We start from the raw sequence: 20566 nt of genomic DNA, 5'->3' as shown, positions 1-20566 counted from the left end.
TACTTCACCCAAAACATATATATTTTGTTGTCTTGAATGTTCGATGAAAAAAAATATTTGATTGTTGACACTTCATTTAGCTGGCACTTCTGTTAGAAAAGAGTTGATTGGTGACTTCAGGAACAAGAAGCAAGAAGGATATGAAAACATTGGGTTCAATGTTTTAAACCCTTTGTACAGTGTGATTCCAGTCTTGACTCCCTATATGTATGTTTAGGCATTCCAGAAAATGCTTCACACGTAAATTCTCATGCATGACAGACAGCACAGTTCCAAAATTCAGCTTCTTACTGGCCAGGAGTCCGACTCACTCATTGGCTTTGCTTCATGCCACCTATCATCATGAACATTTTGAATAATCACAGAAATGCCCTTTGAGATGGTTTATACATTTCATATGATGCATTGGAATGCATAGGAAATAACACTGTTGACACCAGTATAGTAGTGTCTGTTAAAAATGCCAATGCTTCAGCATCAGTCGTATTCAGTTAACCTTTTTTTATTTCAAAATCACACATAAAACACCGATATAAATCACAGCTGGCAATTCTATCTAGGACCTGATAAATGAGTAAGATAGAATGCTAATTCTGTATCAAAACTATAATCATTAAATATATTAAGTTGCCACTTTTAGCCAGGTTTACCGTAAAAAATGGAGTTTCCATGATCATTGCTGATAGAACCAACAGGTATACCACCCTTTGCATCTTATGTTTCCATAATCAAAACTTCACTTCACATTAATGTTGATTTCTGAATCTTACGCGTAACACAAACTTCAGAGTCTGTGTCTGCAAGGTGCCCAGCTTCCAAACTCTGTGTGGGCAATGGCAAGTACACAATTTTACTGTGTCATTCAACAGAGGTCAAAAACACTTTGTTGGTGCTTGGAGGCACAGGCGGCTAAGGTGCATTGGCTCTGCATCTACAATGTGCTACGCTTGAGTCTGACCTGGGACCTTTACTGCATGTCACCCTCCCATCTTTCCTCTCTCTGATTCTGATTTTCAACTCAGTTATGATTCCAAAAGCAATTATACCATCACTCACTTTGATTGACTCATTTAGCAGTGCAATAAGTGCTGAATCAGACTTCTTCATATGGTTTCACGAGTGTTTGGCCTATTAATTCATGTCACTTTACTCCCAACAATTATGTCCTGGCGGGAAAAAAAGTGAAAACAAAACATGAAGGATTTGTCAGACTATAACTGTAAAAACTGTCAGCACTTACACAATTGAGTATATGACTTTTTTAAAATTTACACAGCAGCAGGCAGGTTTCTGAAAAAATGTGTGTGTGTGTGTGTGTGTGTGTGTGTGTGTGTGTGTGTGTCTAACCGCTATTCATCAGCAACCAGGGACAGACCAGTAATTATCAATTAGCTACGGATAATGGAAAAATGCAAGAGAAAAAATAATGTTTTTGTAGCAGGCACATAATGGACATACAGGGCATAATTTAACAGAACCTATCATCTGTTATAACATTCAACATGTACAGTTCTGTAACCTCCATACAAACGACAGGAAGCATATCATTTTAAAAAATAACTGTCTTTTGTTTAGAATGACTAAACGATTAATTAATCCCCAAAAATTACAATACCACCAACATGTTGATGCATATGCACAAAACATACCATTACACAAAACACCCATCAATATGACAACTGCACATAAATAAATGCAATCTGTTTCTATAAAAAAACAAGATAATATCAATTCTTTATTCAAGTGCTTGGGATACTCATTTTATAAGTGAGGCTTCTCTCTGGAGAAGTTTCTTCTTCATGGCTCGTCTACAGTTCCCTAACGGCCTCAGTTCCTATAAATCCATGAAGGTCCATCATCTTTTTTACCTAACGGTATTCTTATGAAATGGTTGTGTTTCTCTGAAATGCTGAGGAAGGTTGAAAAACACATATATTTTGTCTGCTGTTGTGAAAAAAAAATGCATGCTGGATTGTGTGAGTGCTGACTGTTTTTTTTTTTTTTTAAGTTTTATGGCTTGGCACCTGTGTGAAGTTGAGCAAGCTAATTCTCCTGTTTGCCAAAGTTTTCTGAGGACACTCTCAATTCTTCAGTGCTCCTTTGTAAGTCTGGCAACAGTTTCCTGATGTTTATTACTCATAATGTAGTGAAATGATGATGATGAATCCATACTTGAAGCCTTTGACAGAAATATGGGTGTGTCTTGAGTTAAGTCCTTCCTTATGCATCACATGTAGATAGGAAATTGATTAAACTGGGACAGCTTCTATGGGGCTTTTCCAGGCTGTCATTTCTTGCTGGTACATCATACTGTTGTAGGGTCTGGTCATATCAAGCTGCTCAAGAGCGTTCTTTTGTGCTTTGGTCAAAGGAAGATCATCTGCTGGAGTGCACAGGATGGAGATCCTCTGAGAAGAGAAAAGTAAATATTTTAATGCAAAAACACCAATTCCTTATTGGAGACATAATTTGCTGACCCCTTTTAAAAAAGATACACAAACTGCATACCTGTCTCAGTGTACCGGGAGTGATGCTCAAATTGTACAACATCCAGAGAGGAACCATGAGTGTGGAAGACAGAGTGAACCACCAGCCAAGGGCATAGCCCCACCATGGATATGCAATGGTATTGTTGAACTTAAGAGGACTGTATTTGATCAAGGAGAAAATAAAAGTTCCCTGAAAACAATTATGGATAAAGCAGTTTAGTTTTGGAGACAAAAACACAAAAATTCAAAATGTAACTTCTCACAGTAAAAAATTTAAATTGCTTAAACCATTATTAGTGCGGAAACTTTTCAACATGACTCACCAGGCAGATTACTGGAGTGACAAATTTCAGACAATATTTAATCAGGGGCAAAGGTTGATACCCAATCATGTCTTCTATGTTGTCATAAAATCGGTCGGCGCCTGCGGGAGAGAGAAACTTTGAGGGGAGGAAATTCAAAATCATTGTTGTAATTCGCATCGTTATCAAGATGAATGTGCATTTAACTCAACTACTAAGAAGCCTGCGGACGCTCATTTTATTTGCTTAACTCACCATAAACCCATCCAATAGCCACAGACTGCAGTATGGCAAAGAGGAGAAGAGTCATTCCACTGCAGGCATAGTAATCAAACAACTGGAAAATGTACAATCCACCCTGCATTTGAGACAGGAATTGAGTTAGCTGGTATATTATGCAGTGAATTTTTTGATGTAAGGAAAAACTGATGAGAAATAATGATTACAGGAGAGTTTAATCTGATCTTACTTCTGTAACCATCACAAGGCCAATGAAGAAACTGCACACACTAATGGCGAGCAGAAGAAGCTTACGTCGGTGGCCATAGTGAAAGAATGAAGGATTCATGTCTGATATTGCTGTCACAAGTGCCTCCAGACCTACAAACTGAAAAGAGTCCTCTCAGTTGTGTGCTTTGCAGATTTTATGCATAATGAATAAATTATTGCATCTTTAACTGTGAGATACCCATGGGGCCCATGACACAATAACCAACAATGCTGCGATTTTACAGACATGTATGAAAAAGATCCACAAGAGAATATTATCCAACACAAGAGGTGATCATTTCATCCATTCAGGACCATACCATACTTAGCTGTACTCAAGATTGTACTAAATTAATATCTTCATCTTGGAAATTTACTTGAAAGAGAAAAGGCTGCTCTTGTTTCACTCAGTTTTGAGGAGGAGTTGACCTACCTCACTGTCCAGGCCAAGTAAGATGATCATAATGAAGAAGAATACAGCCCATAGCTGTGGAAACGGCATCATGGCCACCGCACGAGGGTAAGCAATGAACGCCAAGCCAGGACCTGCAGTGATAATCAGTTAATAATATTTACAGGACGTCCCATCAGGGCTAGGTCAGACTATTTATCTTTTGTGCATTGCACATTTTGAAAAAAATCATAAATATCAGTTCATTCATTCATTTTTTCATTCATGTAGCTCTTTTCCGTGTCCCACCTGACTCGGCCACTTTTGATATGTCTGTGTTCTGCTCATACGCCATGAAACCAAGTGCAGAGAAGATGGCAAAGCCTGCTACGAAACTGGTCCCGCTATTCAGAAGGCATAAGTACACACAATCCCTAAAAAGAAGAATTAATTTTGGTTATATTATGTAACATTATATATGGTGCACATCAACATTTTAGGATTGTTTCTTTCCCCTAAAGGTGGTTCAAAACCCTAAACTGGGGGTTGCACATACCAGCACAATCAAAAATCAAAACAAAGACAAAATGTTGGACCTGCTATCAAAAACATGGGAGTGTCCTGGGATGTTGTTGATGTTGTTGCAATTAATGCTTACTAAAGCAATGATGTACAATATAGCCTAAACTTCTCTTAATCTCCAATAATCTCCATCAAATAACACAACTGCATATAAATTTAGTAGTTTGAATGGATAACATGGGAGCCACAAGCCATCCCAGGCTGGATTAAACCACAGTGTCTTGATGATGCATTGTTAATGTTGAAGAATGCCATGGGGCTCAACACTCTGACTTCTTTGAGATTCAAAACATGCCATATGGAGTGAAAAACATGAGATATGATGATATATCAGACGTACTTGTAACAGTTATTGTTGTACTTGTTGTAACTGCCAAGTGCAGTTAGACACCCGATACAAATGGCATAGGAATAGAAAATTTGTGTCCCGGCATCCATCCACACCTGCAAGACAGATACAAGACATTTGTCCAGCCATGACAAAATATAAGTAATCTTGATTTCAACAAAACAAAAAGTTAAGGTGATAATGTGTTTTGGCAATGGAAATTAGGAATACATCTCACTCTCACAAGGCTCTTGTTGGAATACTTAGATCATTTTGTCTCTGATCTCCAATTTGAAAATGTGGTGAAGCTTTTGGCAACAAAGGAAAAAATAGCTTTGAATGAACTTTTTCAGATCAGTCACTCATGTAATTGATTGAATTTGGTTATGTTTATCAGCAGAGCATGTGGTTTAAAAGAAGTTTTGAATTAAACTGATGTGGCAAGGGGGTGAAGTGAAAGAGCTTATTCAGGCCGATACAATAAATTTAGAAATCTCAAACCAGGAAATAAAAACAGGCTGGCTGTGAACTGAATTGTAGAAAGAAGAAACACAGTGATGACTCTCTGTGTGCTTCTGTGAAACCAGCAGCGCTGAATCATTTGCATACGAGAACCACTAAGATTCCTGTGAGCAAATGATTGATTCCCTTGTAAAGTCAGGCATGCATGAACCACCCCTTTCATGATTAATTCCACATTAAAGATGTAATTCCACATTTATGTGTTAAACAGTATTTAGGCCATGTAGTTATGAGATACAACACTGTTTGTTTTGTTTGGAGTACTAAATGTGGCTCAGTCCATTTTCACTGGTCAAATGAGCAGCAGTTGAAGTCGTGTTCAAGGGCATTTCTCCTAAGATGCATCTTTTCTTATTTAAAAAAAAAAAAATAAGTGTGATATGTAGTGTCGAGGATATTGCTGCTTGAAGCTCAGGGACTTGCTGGTCTGCTGGTGGCCCTGTGGTGGACCAGTCACTTTCATTTTGCCCAACCCCAAACCCAGTTCCATGCCCTCACACCCAGTGCCCTGTCCTGCCCCTCATCAGCAGGCAGTGAAAAGTTCAGTGCACAATTACTCTGTGCTAGACTCACAACTATGCGTCATCAAAGTGGAAAACTGGTGAATCATTTTCCTACCTGGGGATCAGCGAGGCGGGAAGGGTCAGGGTAAAGGTAAAACTTGATTCCCTCTATGGCCCCGGGCAACGTGAGACCACGTATAAGCAACACCAACAGCATCACATATGGAAACGTGGCGGTGAAGTAAACCACCTGTGTGAGAGACAGACATACAGCAGGTCAGTATATAGTGAAACATGAACAGCTATATGGTGTTTATCTCTAGTAAAGAGACAAATACTCCTCACGTGTACCTTCCTGTGGACACTGAAGAGAACTCTGAGCTCTAGTAGACAGCACTGGACAAATGTTAAGAAACATTACACCTAAGCATTAGGGGCCATCCACAGTGAACCGGTAGAAAATGGAAAGTATTTCTGACAGATTTCTGTCTGCTGGGTTGTTTTGGATGACAATCAATACATGCAATAATAATGATTACTTGTATGATACTACTTGTAAAACAGTGAGGGCACAACAGGCAGTAGTTGTGAGAAATTATGTTAAAGGTATTGCCTCTGTGATGTTACGAAGCAGAAGTTTCCTGCAGACATGCTGGATCTACTTTCCCATACAAATAGGAAAATGACAAGAAAAGAACTGTTTAATTTCCAAAAAAAAGAAAAAGGTACCGGGACCTGTTATTTTTTTTATATAGGCATAGTCAGCTTTTTTAGTGTTTGTTTAGGTGCTAAAAGTGTTATTTTGGATACTGTTTCTCCACATTGTGGAAGTAAATGGAATGACAGAGTTACGGTACAAAGCAGCTAATGAGGCTATTTCACCGCCATGTGGACTCATATCATATCCAGGAAACTATACGACCCTAAACCTCTGCCAAAGTTCAGTTTTGCTTTAATACATGTTAATAAATTCTGTCTCACCTTTCCTGTGGACTTTACTCCTTTCCAGACGCAGAAGTAGCATATGACCCAAGACAGCAGGAGACAGAGAGCCAGTTCCCATCGTATGTTGCCCAACTCATGGACACTTCCTGTTACATTCAAAACTCGTCTCCTGCAAAACACATTTTCAGTTATAATTCACATATCCAAGTTACCTTCACAGCCTAGTATCATGTTTGGCTTTCATTTGTCTACTCACTCCCAGAACTCCCTCACTGGTGATGTCGCATTCTCTGCTACGGTCCAGTTCATGTTGTCAGGCGTGTGATCAAACTCCACACAGGTCTCTATTGGAGAGAAATATGAACAGTCAGCTGGCAGAGAAATATGCACACTATTGCTGTCCAGTGAAAGCCTTATGTTTCCAAAATGCTTGTTTTTCAGGAATTGAGAAAAACTTTTGTATGTATTTGTGTATTTATCCAATGAATTTCAAAAGGGTTTCATAAGACCAGGCGTGATAAAATTTGAGACCACAGAAGTCTGTATTCATCTGGATTCATAGGGGAATATGCAATCTTTAATGGTTTTTGCAAGATACCAGTAATATGTTATCAATTGTTACAGTCTGTGCCATTTATCCTAATGTATTAATCACTACAGTAATTCGATTACAACCCGACTGTATAGCAATTTTATTAAAAGCTATTTATTCCCAAAAGGATATTTTTTCAGGACTGTAGAAGCCATAAATGTAAAGCACCAAGTGCTTGGTGCTGGACATTACGTATGCTGTGTGGTGCTTGTTTTGCACTGGGCCAGACAAGAACTTGGCACAAAGTCACTGGAAACCTATTCCCGCATTTGGACCTCACCCTTCACATTCAAATCAAGCTCCTAAAACGTTATTATGTAATGCGTGCACACTGGGTCACGTGTAAATGAACAAAGTGAACACCATCATCATTCCGTCCCTACAACACTCTGCTTGAAACTTCAGAATGACCAGGGATAGACCAAATGTCTAATTAAGTCCTGATGCACTGCCTATACACAACTTAAACAGACCAAAATAAAATGAAATTGAAAGTGTAGTGATCAGCCAGTTTTGTTATTATTAACCAAAATCATAACAGCCTTTTTGCCAAAAATGTAATGAGCACTTATGACTACACAAATTAAATTACTAATTACATTCCATGTCAGCAGAGACGTATTGTATTTGATGTGTATTTCAGTATGTTTCTGTGCGCCTGTGTCAGTAACAGTGTCTATCACCACCCAATGTGTCGACCTTATCAGGTCCACCTGTACAGTCTAATGTGGTTCAGTGCAACAGCTCTGCAATAAATTCTACCTTTTAAGGAAGTTTGTAATGTTCAGTTTTTGTTGACATTGTGGAGAATGTGTCAATTTAATTATATCTTTATTACTGAGGTTGTAGTTTGCAGAGGTCTTGCACTGGACTACATTATAATTAGAGGTGTTTCCAATTCTTTGTCCTCCTTGTTTATATACATGAGGGGGACAGAATAGTGGAAACACATGTCAATAAAATGCAGTCCAGTACAACAGCAGCACTAACTATGAGCTCAATGTCAAACATAGAAGTGAATGAACACCTCTATTACTGTGACAAAAAGAAAACCTGAGCATTATAGGCATCATAAAAGTAAAACTTTATGGCAGAGCAGTTGTATTGGATTATACATTACATTGTACATGTGTATCTAGCTTTAATTAGTTTGTACAATTGTTAGGAAAATGTATGCTAGGGATGCAAGATATTGGATATTTTGCAGATATCTGATATGGCGATATTTTCCAATTGTTTCGGCTGATTACCAATGCTGATACTGATATATGCACCTACTCGCAGAGAATATCAAGTCTCTCCTGTAGTGGAATCAACATATAATTATACCTTCTATTATCATGATGGCCCACTGGCAGATGCAGACATAAAATATTTAAATTTAGTAACTTTTCTCCCCTTTTCCCTCCTAATCAGTATATCTAGTTAAGGATGTTTATGTGACTTGATGGAGAAGAATATGGCAACAACTTTCCCAAGGTACGTTTATATCATGCAAGACTTACAGTCTTACAGTGTCTGCTTCTGCCACATGGACTGTTGTGTCTTCTAATTGTTTTGTTATATTTGGATTGTTTGGCATGCATTTCTTTTTATGACACCTGTGTCCCTAAATGCATACAATTACTTAAAACTGTATGCTTAAACCTCAGCATGCGCACCAGACAGAACCATTTACCGGAGGTGAATTTGGTGCCAATCCTCTTGCCACATTTTTAGTAAGATGACCAAGGGGCCAAACTCCCAAAAAGCTGGTGCTGTCCATTAAAGTTAAAAAAGAAAAAAGACAAGGAAAAACGAGAGCGAGAGAGAGAGTCAGAATGACAGACTCATTCACTGAATTCTGGACATTTTTTTTTTTAACAATTTATCAAAGATTAATGGCATTAATAACTGTATTCCTATGACAACACTGGAAGTGCACATAGCAGGAACAGTGAGCAGTTTATTATTTCTAATTTACTGAAGTTGTAGAGCAAACATGAACCAGAGAATCAGAGGATTGCAACATCCCTGACGTCTGCCACTCCCTTAAATCCCTCATGGTCGTTCATAGCAGACTGACAGGAAAACACACACAGCCAAGCACAACGTACAGTATGATGGCATGTAAACCCCTCTCCTGAGAAACTGAGCTGCTGCAATAAAAGACTTTTTTTTTGGTAAAACATTACTGTCAGAAAACTTCTGCAATGTGTCAAGAAATTAAAGCTTTGAAGCAATTTCTTTACATTTTGAGAATTTATTACATGATAGAAAGGTATTATGCTGTTGGTTGGTTCAGCTCCACTAAGCAAAAAATGAGGATAAGGAGTATATTCATGTATCTTATTTTATCAGAGATGAGCATTTGTATTTTTTTGACTGACTTTCTGTGTCTGAATTGAGGCTGAGAGAACCATATATGAAGCAAGAATTAAGAAATCACAGCTAATTTCAGGAAGCCAATTCAAATCTTTCTTTCTTTCTTTTTTATTTTTTTTTATTTTTTTTTTTTTACCAAATCGCATAAATTGTTTAGACCTACCTGTGTTCCAACTGTTTCCACAGCTTGCCCAGGGAAGCTCGGAGTTAAATGAAGAGAAGAGGTAGAAGAATGCCCAGGCCAAAATGATGATGTAATAGATACTAGAGTATAAAACAACCACCTGACTGCCATAACCCATCCCTGGAAGAAGAAAAATAAATAACTTCAGAGTAAGAAAGATCTAATTAATATTCCCAAAGAGCTTTGGATTATATCTACAGCCTTCAAGCCTCCCCGGCAATTTACTAAAGTCTCCACAGACAATTCTAAGCACTACTAAAATCTATGTGAGAATATTGTCCGGATGTCTTTCAAATGATTTCTATTAAATAACATATTACCTTGAATACCTTGAGTTTCAGAGAAAAAAGTATCAAAATTGCAGACTCAAGTACTTTTTCCTCATCAGAATTTCACTTAAGTTGATGTGAAATTACTACACAAATCACTGTGAAAAAAAAAAAAAAGGCTCACTTAACAGGTACCCAAGGTAAAAGTTACTTCGAAAAGATACTTTCAGCAAAAGGAATATTGTTAGGTTTGATATTTTCTGTGCAATTCTAAAAGGCCAAGACAGAGTTCAAACTAGATTCTTGTAACTGGGAAAAAAGTGAAGAAACATTATGCTCATCTTCTTGTCTGGTTGACAGTTTACTTGTCAGATTGTAACTGACATCTTTCTAAATCAGTGCTTTGGACTGTAATGGATGTGACTTAAAATGTAGCCAAACACAACATGTCATTCAAACACATATTTAGGTAAAAGTATGATTATTGATTGAGAAAATTGCTCAAAAGTACAATTACACAAAATATTATTCAATTGCAAAAATGAATAATTGTAAAGATTTATTTCTTCCCTTATCTTTTGTAATTTATAGCTTATTATTACTTAAGGTTCGGTCTATAGCTGAAGAGTGAGTAAATTGTGGTACAAACTGTTGCTACTGTTGTCACGTTGAAATCTATCAAAACTGAGTTTGCTAGACTGCATGTGTGTAAGACAGAGACAAACATTACTTATTATAAATCATGCAATCACATACAGTAGCACAAAGGAGGCAATTTTTAACTGTAGCTGTGCGAACACCATATATCCATTAACTGGAATCAAACAATGTCAATCACAAAAGCAATCTTTAACCAATGTAAGTTTCACATAAGCCTCATGATGTCAGGCCATCTTTGAAACTTAAAGCTTTAAGGTTTTTGTATTTCATTTCACATGCATACTTTAATTGCAACACCAGATGTTTACCTTCAAACAGGGGGCAAATTTTCTTCCAGCAGGTAATACTTCCCTGTGTAGTGTACTGGCCCAGAGACGTCTCCAAGAGAAACAGGGGGATTCCACAGGTAAAAAGGAACAGTACGTAGGGGATGAAGAACACCCCTTGTGAAGAAAAATAAAACAGAAAATACTGTGTGCAGTTCATATGGATCAAATTGAATTTCTGAATTTTGATTATTAGAAACCTGGGTTGTATAAAGCTGCACTAGGCTACTTAGGATTTAACAGCCCTAAATGTCAGCGTGAGATTATGTAACGTGGCACCAGTTCACTGCTCTTACTCTGGAACTAAATTTCCTCTGCTTAGTGGATAGTAGGAGTGGAGATAGTGAGAACAATCCTTTGGCAGCAGGTTTAGCCTCTGCTGGCGGGTCCAGTTTACTCTGGATGGAGTGACTGATTGTTACCATTTGGTATTTAACTGCTAAATTAACTCAAGACCTAGACTGGTGGCCTAAATTTGAGGGAATGGATTCAACTTCTGTGTTGAAGCCACAATTTTCTTGGCACAGCCATGCTGTCAACATCCCAGTTGCTCTATACATTCTGCAAAAGTACAACAAAATAATGAAGCTTGTTTCTCCAATGTCTGAAACTCACCCCCTCCATTTTTGTAGCACAAGTATGGAAATCTCCACACATTCCCCAGGCCTATGATCTGCCCTGCCACAGCCAAGAGAAACTCCACCTTGGTAGACCACTGGCCTCTGCTCAGGGTGGTGGGTGCAGGATAGGCTACGTTCATATCTGTTATGAACTTGGCCACTGGATCATACTGCTTATCCTTTGTACTGTAAGAAGAGAAGGATTAAAAGAAAATTTTAGAAAGGTGTACCTCTGGGATGGGACATTCATTAGAATCAACGAATCAGAGCAGATTCTCACAGTCCAGCATTAACATACAGACAATACAGACAGTAACTTATTCTGAGAATTACATAGGCCTTCCTCCCACAGCTCACTACTACTCTCCAATCATTCCCACACACCACAGTGTGCAAAGCATCAAGTGTTGACTTAGCATCTAATCTATCAAGCTCAGACGATGAAGGTCATTGTTGTGACTAAAAAGGCATGTGCTAGAGAGAATCCTAATATGACGAATGTTTGCTTCTCAAAATAAGTGTTTAGTCTAGGCATTAAACATCCTTGGACACAAGTACACACACCCACGCATGCACACACAATGAAAACATATTGTCCTCTCTCACTTTCTCGTCCAACATCTCCAAATTTATGAGTAGATTTCAAAAGTTTAGGAGTTCTGTTGCTTTTTTGATGAATATCACCAAGCAGCATTAAAGATTATGGTTAATGAATGTATTACTTTGACAGTAAACTAACAATACTTGATAATGTTACAATACTATCAATATTAGTTGACAATATCATCTGAATCTCAATATAACAATGTTTAACTGAAAGAATTATGATTTCTATGGCTCAGTGAAAAGTGCCTTACTTCATCATAGGAAGAATTACCAGTATGAAATGGGCTGATAGATGACTGACAGACAGGTAAACAGTTTAATTTCTCCAACCACAACTGGAATACTGACATGCATGGTAATGTAATCACAGTTCATTAGTGTTCAAATTCCACTCTGTGCCAGCAGACTTGCTGCATGAGGGTGAGAAGGGGTACTGGGCACAAGAGTAATTCTCTCATCAATGTTGCTTTTGTGTTGCTGCCTGGTATTTTGTTGTGGGAGGGAAGTACATAGAATGGAAAATATGTGTGCCACCATTTTGTCTGAAGACCAATTTGGGCTACTTTTAAAAACAACAACCCACCAGTCTGTGGTCTTGTTCGTGTTTCAAGATCGCTCTTGGGACATTTATGTCCCTGGAGTATATGTGACTTCACATCAGTAACATTGATAATACCTATTGGGTTTATGAATGGTTATTTTCCTTTTTTTCATGTGACATACTCTGTAATTCCATAAACCAAACCTATTCAAAACCTTAATCCTGACCTTGTACAAGGTTCACTGTATTTATAAGCATCACTATTAATGATCAATTCATCTTCACAACATACTGAAACAAGTTTGTGCTTGAGGCAAGATTTGTCATAGCTGGCCTTCACATTTTTAGGTTCACAGGTCCAGTGTTATCTGTGCTCATTTGCATAGAGACAAATTGTGCCTGCAGTTGTGTTGTACCCGTTTTATTTGACATATACAAAAGAAAAAGATAATGGAGTTTATTTTCTCTCTCCTCCTGTTCCCCCTTTCCTCCTGGACTCCCTTCACCAGTGATTCAAGAAAAAAAATTAGACCCACGATATTTTATAAAATCTAACAGTTAGCTTTATTTATTTATTTCTACACATAATCTCTTTTTAATACATACTTTTTACACAAATTGTGCTCCAAAACTTTGATTTAGAATACCGTATGTTTGCATCAAGCAAAATCTACCAAAAATTGTTTAAATTATGAACTGCTTCTACACTAATGCAGAAAAATTCTGCATTATTGCATTAGTGCATTAGGCTGGTACCCTTAAACAATGGGGCCAGAGGAGTACTTTATTATTTGATCTAATTGTATTTGATTCCTATTCTTTTTCGTGGTTTTAGTTTACATGTTCTTTCTTTACTAGTTGGTTGCTGGTCTTAATTATTTTATGTCACTTGTATTTGTTTTATTTATGTTTTTACTTATGTCTAAAGTTTTATTTTGTCTGCTATCCACATGGTTTTTGTGGCTGCAACTTTTGTGGTAGCCCATGTTCTACCTGAAATGAAATGTGGTATATAAAAAAAAAAAAAAGTTTTGCTTGCTTTCTTGCTAGAACTGTTGCCCAGGCAAGGCACGCATACACAAACATCTGTGCAAGCTTTGCTTACAAAGTACACACATGCAGATCAGCTTCCATAGGCCCAGTCTGAATTGGTACATAGGTTTTACACATGGGGGTTGGCAAGGGGTACTGGCAAGGGGTATTTAAAAATGGCTACTACAGAAGAGGCTTTTCTTTAGATTTTCCTCAAAATGTGTGTGGTAAGTATGGAGGCCTGCAGATCTCAAACCCTCTTCTCTCACCTATCTCCACCAACCTCCCACCTGATAAGATCACTCAGAACCCCCATCCTGCTTCCCTAAAAGCATTCCTTGGGATCATAAAAGCACACCATCAGCAGACTCTCCATTCAACTACTGTACAAAGAACTCATTGGAAAATGAATCATAATATGTGTTTCAATCAATTCCACATTTTCAGTTCACTCAGAGTTGTGTTTGAATGAAGTTTGCACCTTGTATTATGAGTATTACAGAGATTATTAACTCTGAGAGCATAAATCAACACTGTTAAAAAACACATTCAACCATGTACTGTATCTGTTCTGGTTATTGCAGTTATAAACAAACCTGATCATTAGATCCTTCAGTAAAACAAGTGGTTTCACAACTTGGAGCCTTTTTGAAAAGACTAGCCTGTTGGAAATGCCCCTTTCCAAGAGAATCAATCTAGTCTGGACTCTTAGTCCAAGGAGTTGCATGTGCTGAGCAGGGAAAGAGCAAAGGAAAAGAGCCATCTCACACCTTGATCCTACTATCAGAAACTGCGCAAAGGTGTGCCCGGTGGCAAGTGAACAGATTCAGTGATATTCACCAAGTTTGACAGATTCAATTCAGTGAGAATCGCCTTCTGCAGAGATCCTGATAGAGAGAGACAAGCAGACCTTTTTTCTCTTTCCCCTGACAACTCTTTCCCCTCATCCCGGTGAAGTATACATCCCATTGCTTGGCAACCAGATAAGTGAAAAACAAGAGTCAAGTTTCCATCAACCTGTATGGTGTGGATTTGTCCAAGACTGCCTTCCACATCCTTGCCACTTGCATCCCACACCAACAGAGTATCGGGAACTGAACCGAGCTGGCCAAGTCAGCTCCGCAACGCTGAATCCACCAACCTGCTCTCAGCCTGCAGAGCCAAGCCATCAGCCAGCGCATCTGCTAACCTCCATGTCAGAGGTATTATCTGTGCAGTACTGCAGAGTGGGGCATTCTCCAACAACCTAACTGTTCATCTGTGGGTCTGAGTGAACATAATTGAAGTCAGTTTTTCTAACTTTGTTGGCTTAGTCATTGATCACATACCTTGCTTTCTCACCTGTTTCTACAGTCAGCCTATACTGGATTTCCACCAACAGGATGTGTGTGCTATCTCCAAACCAGTCCACTATTACCCAGTGTTTATGTATTCTAATGTACAATCCTCTTTACACAAGAGAAGTTGTTCTGTCTTTTGTGTGTAGTTCCTTCAGTTTGAAGGTCACTAAAGGTCTAAAGAATCATGCCTGATGTCAAAACTGAATTGTCACCTTGTTATGTTTCCACTTCAGTTTAACATTGCCTCCACTCTAACTGATTTCTCAGGATGAGGGGATACAGTTTTCCCTAAACAGTTACTAGAGACCAATAGATCCACCTGGATCTAACATCATTTAAGTCGACACTGTTGTGTAGCCATGCCAACATATTGTCTTATTGGGGTTTTAATAGTGAAGTGGAGCAAAGTAAACACTATGATGTTGGGCAATACTGAGAAGACATGCTGTCTATGTAAAATAAATATGTTATCAAGAGGGTGTTTCATTATCTATTCTTCTTGTGTCAACCAGTGTTAGCTAATATGCTGTCTGGCTCTCGGTATATGACACAGGTTTCCGATTACCTCAACAACGTTGCAGGTGCAGATCGGCTTTCAACCAAGAAATCGCAGCTCTATTGAACAACACCAGACCTTCAGAATCATGAGGAACTTTTTAAGGTGAACATGTGATTCATGGGTCTGGAACTAGGCTTCCAAAAAAAAAAAAAAAAAAAAGGCTTCCAAGATTCAGAAGGTCAGGTCAGTTTTATTTATGTATGTGATGACCCCGTCTCCTTTGGCTATTGGGCTGGCTGCTTGTGTTTGTCTCTGTTTTGTGTTGCAGATGCCCAGTAGGTGTGGTTGGGTCCCAGGCCCTGGGCCCAGTGTTTCCAGTGTTGCATAAGAGCGTGACCCATTTGGTTCCATGTGGGAGAGAGTGAAGAGAACCTCTGCTCCCCCGCTCCACACACCCATGTTTGATTTTTGCTTTCTTTCATCATACAATACACTGACAATGTTCTCGTCCATGAACACATGCTAACACTACTGATTTACTGACTGACAGACCACATAGCCTTTTTGTTAGTTTCAGTTGTTTGTGTTAATTTAAAATAAATGGAATCTTCTTTGCTTTAACAGGAACTGGGGGGATGTATTTTCACCTGTGGTGACTGAGAAAGTCCTGTTTCCAAGGTACAATTTAAACCATCTGAGGGTAGTTCCTTTAATGTCAACCCAGTGTTTGAGCCTGTTGAGGAGGGTCATGTGATCAACAGTTTGAATGCTGTACTGAGAAATAAAATGAGGATTGCACTGTTTCACTTAATCAACCATTTAGGAGGAGGTTGTTCAGTACTTCTAAGAGAGCTGATTTGGTGGTGTGGAGAACTTTAAAGCCTGATTGTGTAACCTTAGAAATGTTGTTTTGGACCAGGAGGAACTGCAGCTGGTGGAAACAAACCTTTTCCAGGACCTTAGCCAAAAACAGAAGGTTAGAGGGTCTAAAATTAGCCAAGATCTCTTGATCTAAGTTGGGCTTTTTCTAAATAGCACAAACCATGTCCTATTTAAAATGAGATGATACACAGCCTCTTTACAGGCTATTATTAATAACAGCTAAGATGCTAAAATGGGCAACAGTATCTGTATCAGTATCAACAGTATCATCTTTATTGATCAGAGAGGAGAAATAGTTAGTCCTTAAAGGCCAGTGTATCACAGCACAGAGCAGTGGTGGTCCAAGATTAATTTTAAGAAGCTGATGGTCAAAACTGGAGAATAGTTGGCATTTAAAAGTTTCTGACAAAAGTCTTATTTGTTAATTGTTCAGTGAAATAGAAATAACTTAGTCGAGGAATGGGGTAGGATGTTCCAAACAGAGATGCAAACTTCAGTGCATGTCTCCTCAGAATGGGAAAATCCTAAGGGCTTGTGTAGTTTATCGAAATGGAACAGATGGAGGTTGTTGGACCTAGCTTTCAGCTCATTGTTGCCCTGCAGCTCAATGATTTTGTGCAAATTAAACTGAAAAGCAATCAGCATATTCAGATGTCATAGCAGGCTTTTGTCATGAGGCTGTTCCTAAATGGGAAAATGCAAAGCATTACCCCTTTCCAGTTACACTTCCCACAGCTTTAATTTTCCTTCAAATGAGTTCACATTTGAAAGCACAGAGGTGGTAAACTGGTCGGGACCTTGGAGTTTTGACATGAGAAGTATTTGATATAATACAGTTGCAAGGGAGGGAGGACTTGCTGCCTAGAGCATTTTTGAGTTGCTTTTTATATTTACTTTGTAGGCTTTATTTTAATATTGCATTATATTGTATGAATTGCCTCTTGGGCCTGATCAAACAGTCTTGAGGGCTGCATGTAGGCCAGAGGCCAGAGGTTCTCCACCTCTGATTTACAGCATTAGTTCTCTGAGAATCTTTGTCATATCCACACAAAATTGTTATTGTAATCAAATTGGAAGTTGGAAATTGAGTGGCATTGGGACCACGTGAGTCAGGATCGAATCGATTCGGGAAATCAGTGGTGGAACCCAGTCCTAATAATGCAACGATGAAAACACTCAAACATTCCCTGAGAGCTCAGAGTGCAGTCTCAAATTCACAAATTCACATTCTACACTCCTGGCAGACACTTTCCGTTGCAGTGACTAGAGCCAAGCTCATCCCAGTTAACCTCAAGCCCACCATGCTACCCAAATATTTTTTTTTACCAACCTGCCAGAGGAGAAACAGTGCCCGGAGAATACAGTGCAAGTAGTTTTTCCCAGTTTAAAATAAGTGGACAGTCGAAAAATACTTGAAAAATGCCATGTGAAAATGCCACTTTGGTGTTCCATCCACAATACAATACATTAGCATTTTCACGTTCTGTAAAAGTTTGCAACTATCTGCACTGGAATCAGCTGAAATACCTCAAAATGCTTACAGTCCTAGTCCAGCCCTATTGAGCAAGCATAGTATACGCACATGGTCTGGTTATGGTTGGTATGGCTGTCTAGATCATGTGACAAAACTATGTCATCATTTCTAAAAACTTCCATTTTCTGTCCACACTACAAAGACAGGCTTGTGTTTTCAAATTTGCATACTCTGGAGTGTCTGCAAAAAGCTCCTTTTTCACAGCTGGAAAATGCCAGCTTGGTTTGGATGGAAGGCCAAAACCGAGAAAACAAATAAATTTATCCGGCTCAGTGTGGAAATGACTCAGGCAGCATATAACTTATTTCAGCCGGGTGATGCCAGTCTGAGGTTGATGATGCCTTTCATCTTGACTTCTGACTCTCCTTGTTCTAATGATTTAGTTACTTCATTTGAGCCCAGTGAATTGTTGCAGTCTATCCTTCAACCACTGGTGGCACTAGCAGTGTGGCGGCAGAGCATATTGCTTGGAAGAACTAGAAGAGAAATACTTTACTTTATTCTTCCTGATTGTTTAAGGCAGAACCACCAGAGGCAGCAGAAGAGAAACATTCAGGTTTCAGTCGTAGGCCAGAGTACTTGGACCTCTATTTACAAAAATAAAGAATGTACTGTGTGCATCAAAGGAGGGTTGCTGCAGAGGTGACCTCTAGCCACCCATGCTAGTTTGCTTGAACATTTAAAATACTCAAAATGTCTTAAATCTAAAATAAAATTTAAAAAATGTAAAAGAAAATACTGCACAATTAACTTATGTAAGTACTATGGCGTAAAAGCATTAAAAATAAGCCCACTGATGAAAATAACAGCCATAAGAGATTTCCTATTCCTTATTATTATGCTTTTATTCAGTCAAATTCTTGACCCAGAATGGCTCAGATTACTGTAAAAAGGTTTGGTGTTTATTTTTATATTTTGTAATGAGAGCACATCGTAATTTGTTTGCACAAGGGAAATATATTTAATGTGAGCTATATACAGGCATGCTCAGAGCTGCCTGAGGTGTGACACTAAACAAGGGGAAATAGCTGCTCTCACTGCAACGTTGAGCCCTCAGCCGGTAACCTTTGGCCTACATTCTAGAGCTGCAAGTGCTAAACACCAATACAAACAGAGAAGCTATGCCTTCTTGCTGTAAGGGATACCCTTTTAACTATGAAAAGCCTTTGTAGTCTACACCTACAGCCAGCAAAAATAAAAATGCTCAAAGAAAGCTTTGCCTGCCATGTAAAGGTAAAAGGATAGATAAAGAGTACCTCAGGAAGATAGCAGCACTTCACCAGTCTGTGGTAGTGTTTTATGCCTCCATTAAGCCTATAGATGGAAGACTCCAGCTGGTCACTTTAGGTGGAAAAACAAGTTTAGACCCCCAGGTCTCTCCAAGACAAATGTCCTCCCCAGCTCTAACCATGAACGAGCCCATGTGGAGTTTGAAAGTGCTTTGAATGCATGAAAGAGAAAGGGAGAGAGAGAGGGGTAGAGAGGGAGAGGGGGGCGGAGGGAGCTGGCATGTAGCCAGTAAATGAGTGGCTTAAGGCGGAGCTTATTCAACAAGACAGCGAGGGCAAGAGGAGGGGCTTTGTTCAGTGAAAACACCACAGAAAGGCGCTCTTACAACCATGAAGGACAAGACAGTGGAATTTAAGTCCACAGAGATCACTAGAATTTATATGAACTTAGAAAAGACTGAAACTGAACAGTCAGTTTTCAACAACATGAACACATGAACACTGGAGGGAAATAAATTTGTGCATCTATCTATCTCTCTATCTATCTATCTAGCTCACATTAAACACATAGATAGATAAATCTATCTATGTAGATAGATAGATAGATAGAGAGATAGATAGAGCTAGATAGAGATATATATTCATTTTTACATATGTGTGTGTGTACTCACTACTTCTACAACCACTATATTAATAGAAAGAAACTGCCATTAAACTGTTTTCCAACAGCTCTTAATGAGAAAACAGAGTAGCAGCAAAGCTAGTATGGCATGTGCAAGCCAAACAATTTTGTTTGCAGTTTAAAATGTGTTACTGCAGTGAAATGAGAGAGCATCATAAATACAAGGTGAGCAAAATTATGTATATACTCTCACCATTCGCTTTCTTGCGTAGCTGAGTGAAATCCTTGGACATGTCCTGTTGACTGTCTTGTAGGTTTCTTCATCTTTAAATGCTTCCCTCCTGAAGCAGTGCAGGCGACTATGTGCCTGTCCCTGACAGAGGAGTGGCTGTTGGGGATATACAAGTTTTCACAGACAAATCATTACACTGCATGTTAATGAATCATCTTGGTATTTCATGAAAGGAGATTTGTTTTCTTTATTATACAATCAAACAGAACAGGCTTGCAATCAACAAATAGATTTAAGAACAAACCTATAAAAACATGTGTTTCAAAATCCAAAGAAATTTTTGCCAATGCAAATGTTTTGCTTTCTGTTGAGCTGAGTCTCATGGACAGGATGTACACTGAAAAACTGGCCAGTCTCGGAGGGACAACTTGGCAGCATCTACATTTATAGTTTAATGGTATAGTAGCCCTTGTGATCCATAGT

General features: G+C 38.7%; 1 protein-coding gene across 2 annotated transcripts; it reads right to left on the bottom strand.

Moving 5' to 3' along the window:
• Positions 1-486: 486 nt before the first annotated feature.
• On the bottom strand, positions 487-19426 carry LOC115358797 (sodium- and chloride-dependent GABA transporter 2-like). 2 transcript variants are annotated; one of them, XM_030050815.1, is made up of 15 exons: positions 19257-19426; positions 11562-11752; positions 10929-11063; positions 9671-9811; positions 6808-6895; positions 6588-6720; positions 5722-5856; positions 4594-4697; positions 3981-4105; positions 3714-3826; positions 3261-3398; positions 3047-3149; positions 2813-2913; positions 2509-2679; positions 487-2408 (listed from the first exon to the last, which is right to left on the bottom strand). In XM_030050815.1, exons 2-15 carry the CDS (start codon positions 11704-11706, stop codon positions 2250-2252), a joined length of 1791 nt encoding a protein of 596 aa, XP_029906675.1. In that variant the 5' UTR covers positions 11707-11752; positions 19257-19426; the 3' UTR covers positions 487-2249. The 2 variants fall into 2 exon arrangements, 1 of the variants encoding a protein (XP_029906675.1); XR_003928207.1 differs by lacking the exon at positions 487-2408 and having other exon boundaries at positions 2545-2679; positions 2813-2929.
• Between the last annotated feature and the right edge of the window lie 1140 nt (positions 19427-20566).

Source organism: Myripristis murdjan, chromosome 5 (assembly GCF_902150065.1).
Source record: "Myripristis murdjan chromosome 5, fMyrMur1.1, whole genome shotgun sequence".
NCBI classification, from domain to species: domain Eukaryota; kingdom Metazoa; phylum Chordata; class Actinopteri; order Holocentriformes; family Holocentridae; genus Myripristis; species Myripristis murdjan.
Note: the sequence above shows the minus strand (reverse complement) of the source record. Positions and strands in the feature narration are given on the sequence as shown.

Bases quoted from the DNA above. Each gene is read 5' to 3' on its own strand.
- LOC115358797 (XM_030050815.1), bottom strand. From the start codon at position 11,706: ATGAACGTAGCCTATCCTGCACCCACCACCCTGAGCAGAGGCCAGTGG. The intron at 3,827-3,980 runs GTGGGACACGGA...TTATCACTGCAG, and splicing joins ATCAAAAGTGGCCGAGTCAG to GTCCTGGCTTGGCGTTCATT. The intron at 2,680-2,812 runs GTGAGTCATGTT...AATTGTTTTCAG, and splicing joins TCACTCCAGTAATCTGCCTG to GGAACTTTTATTTTCTCCTT.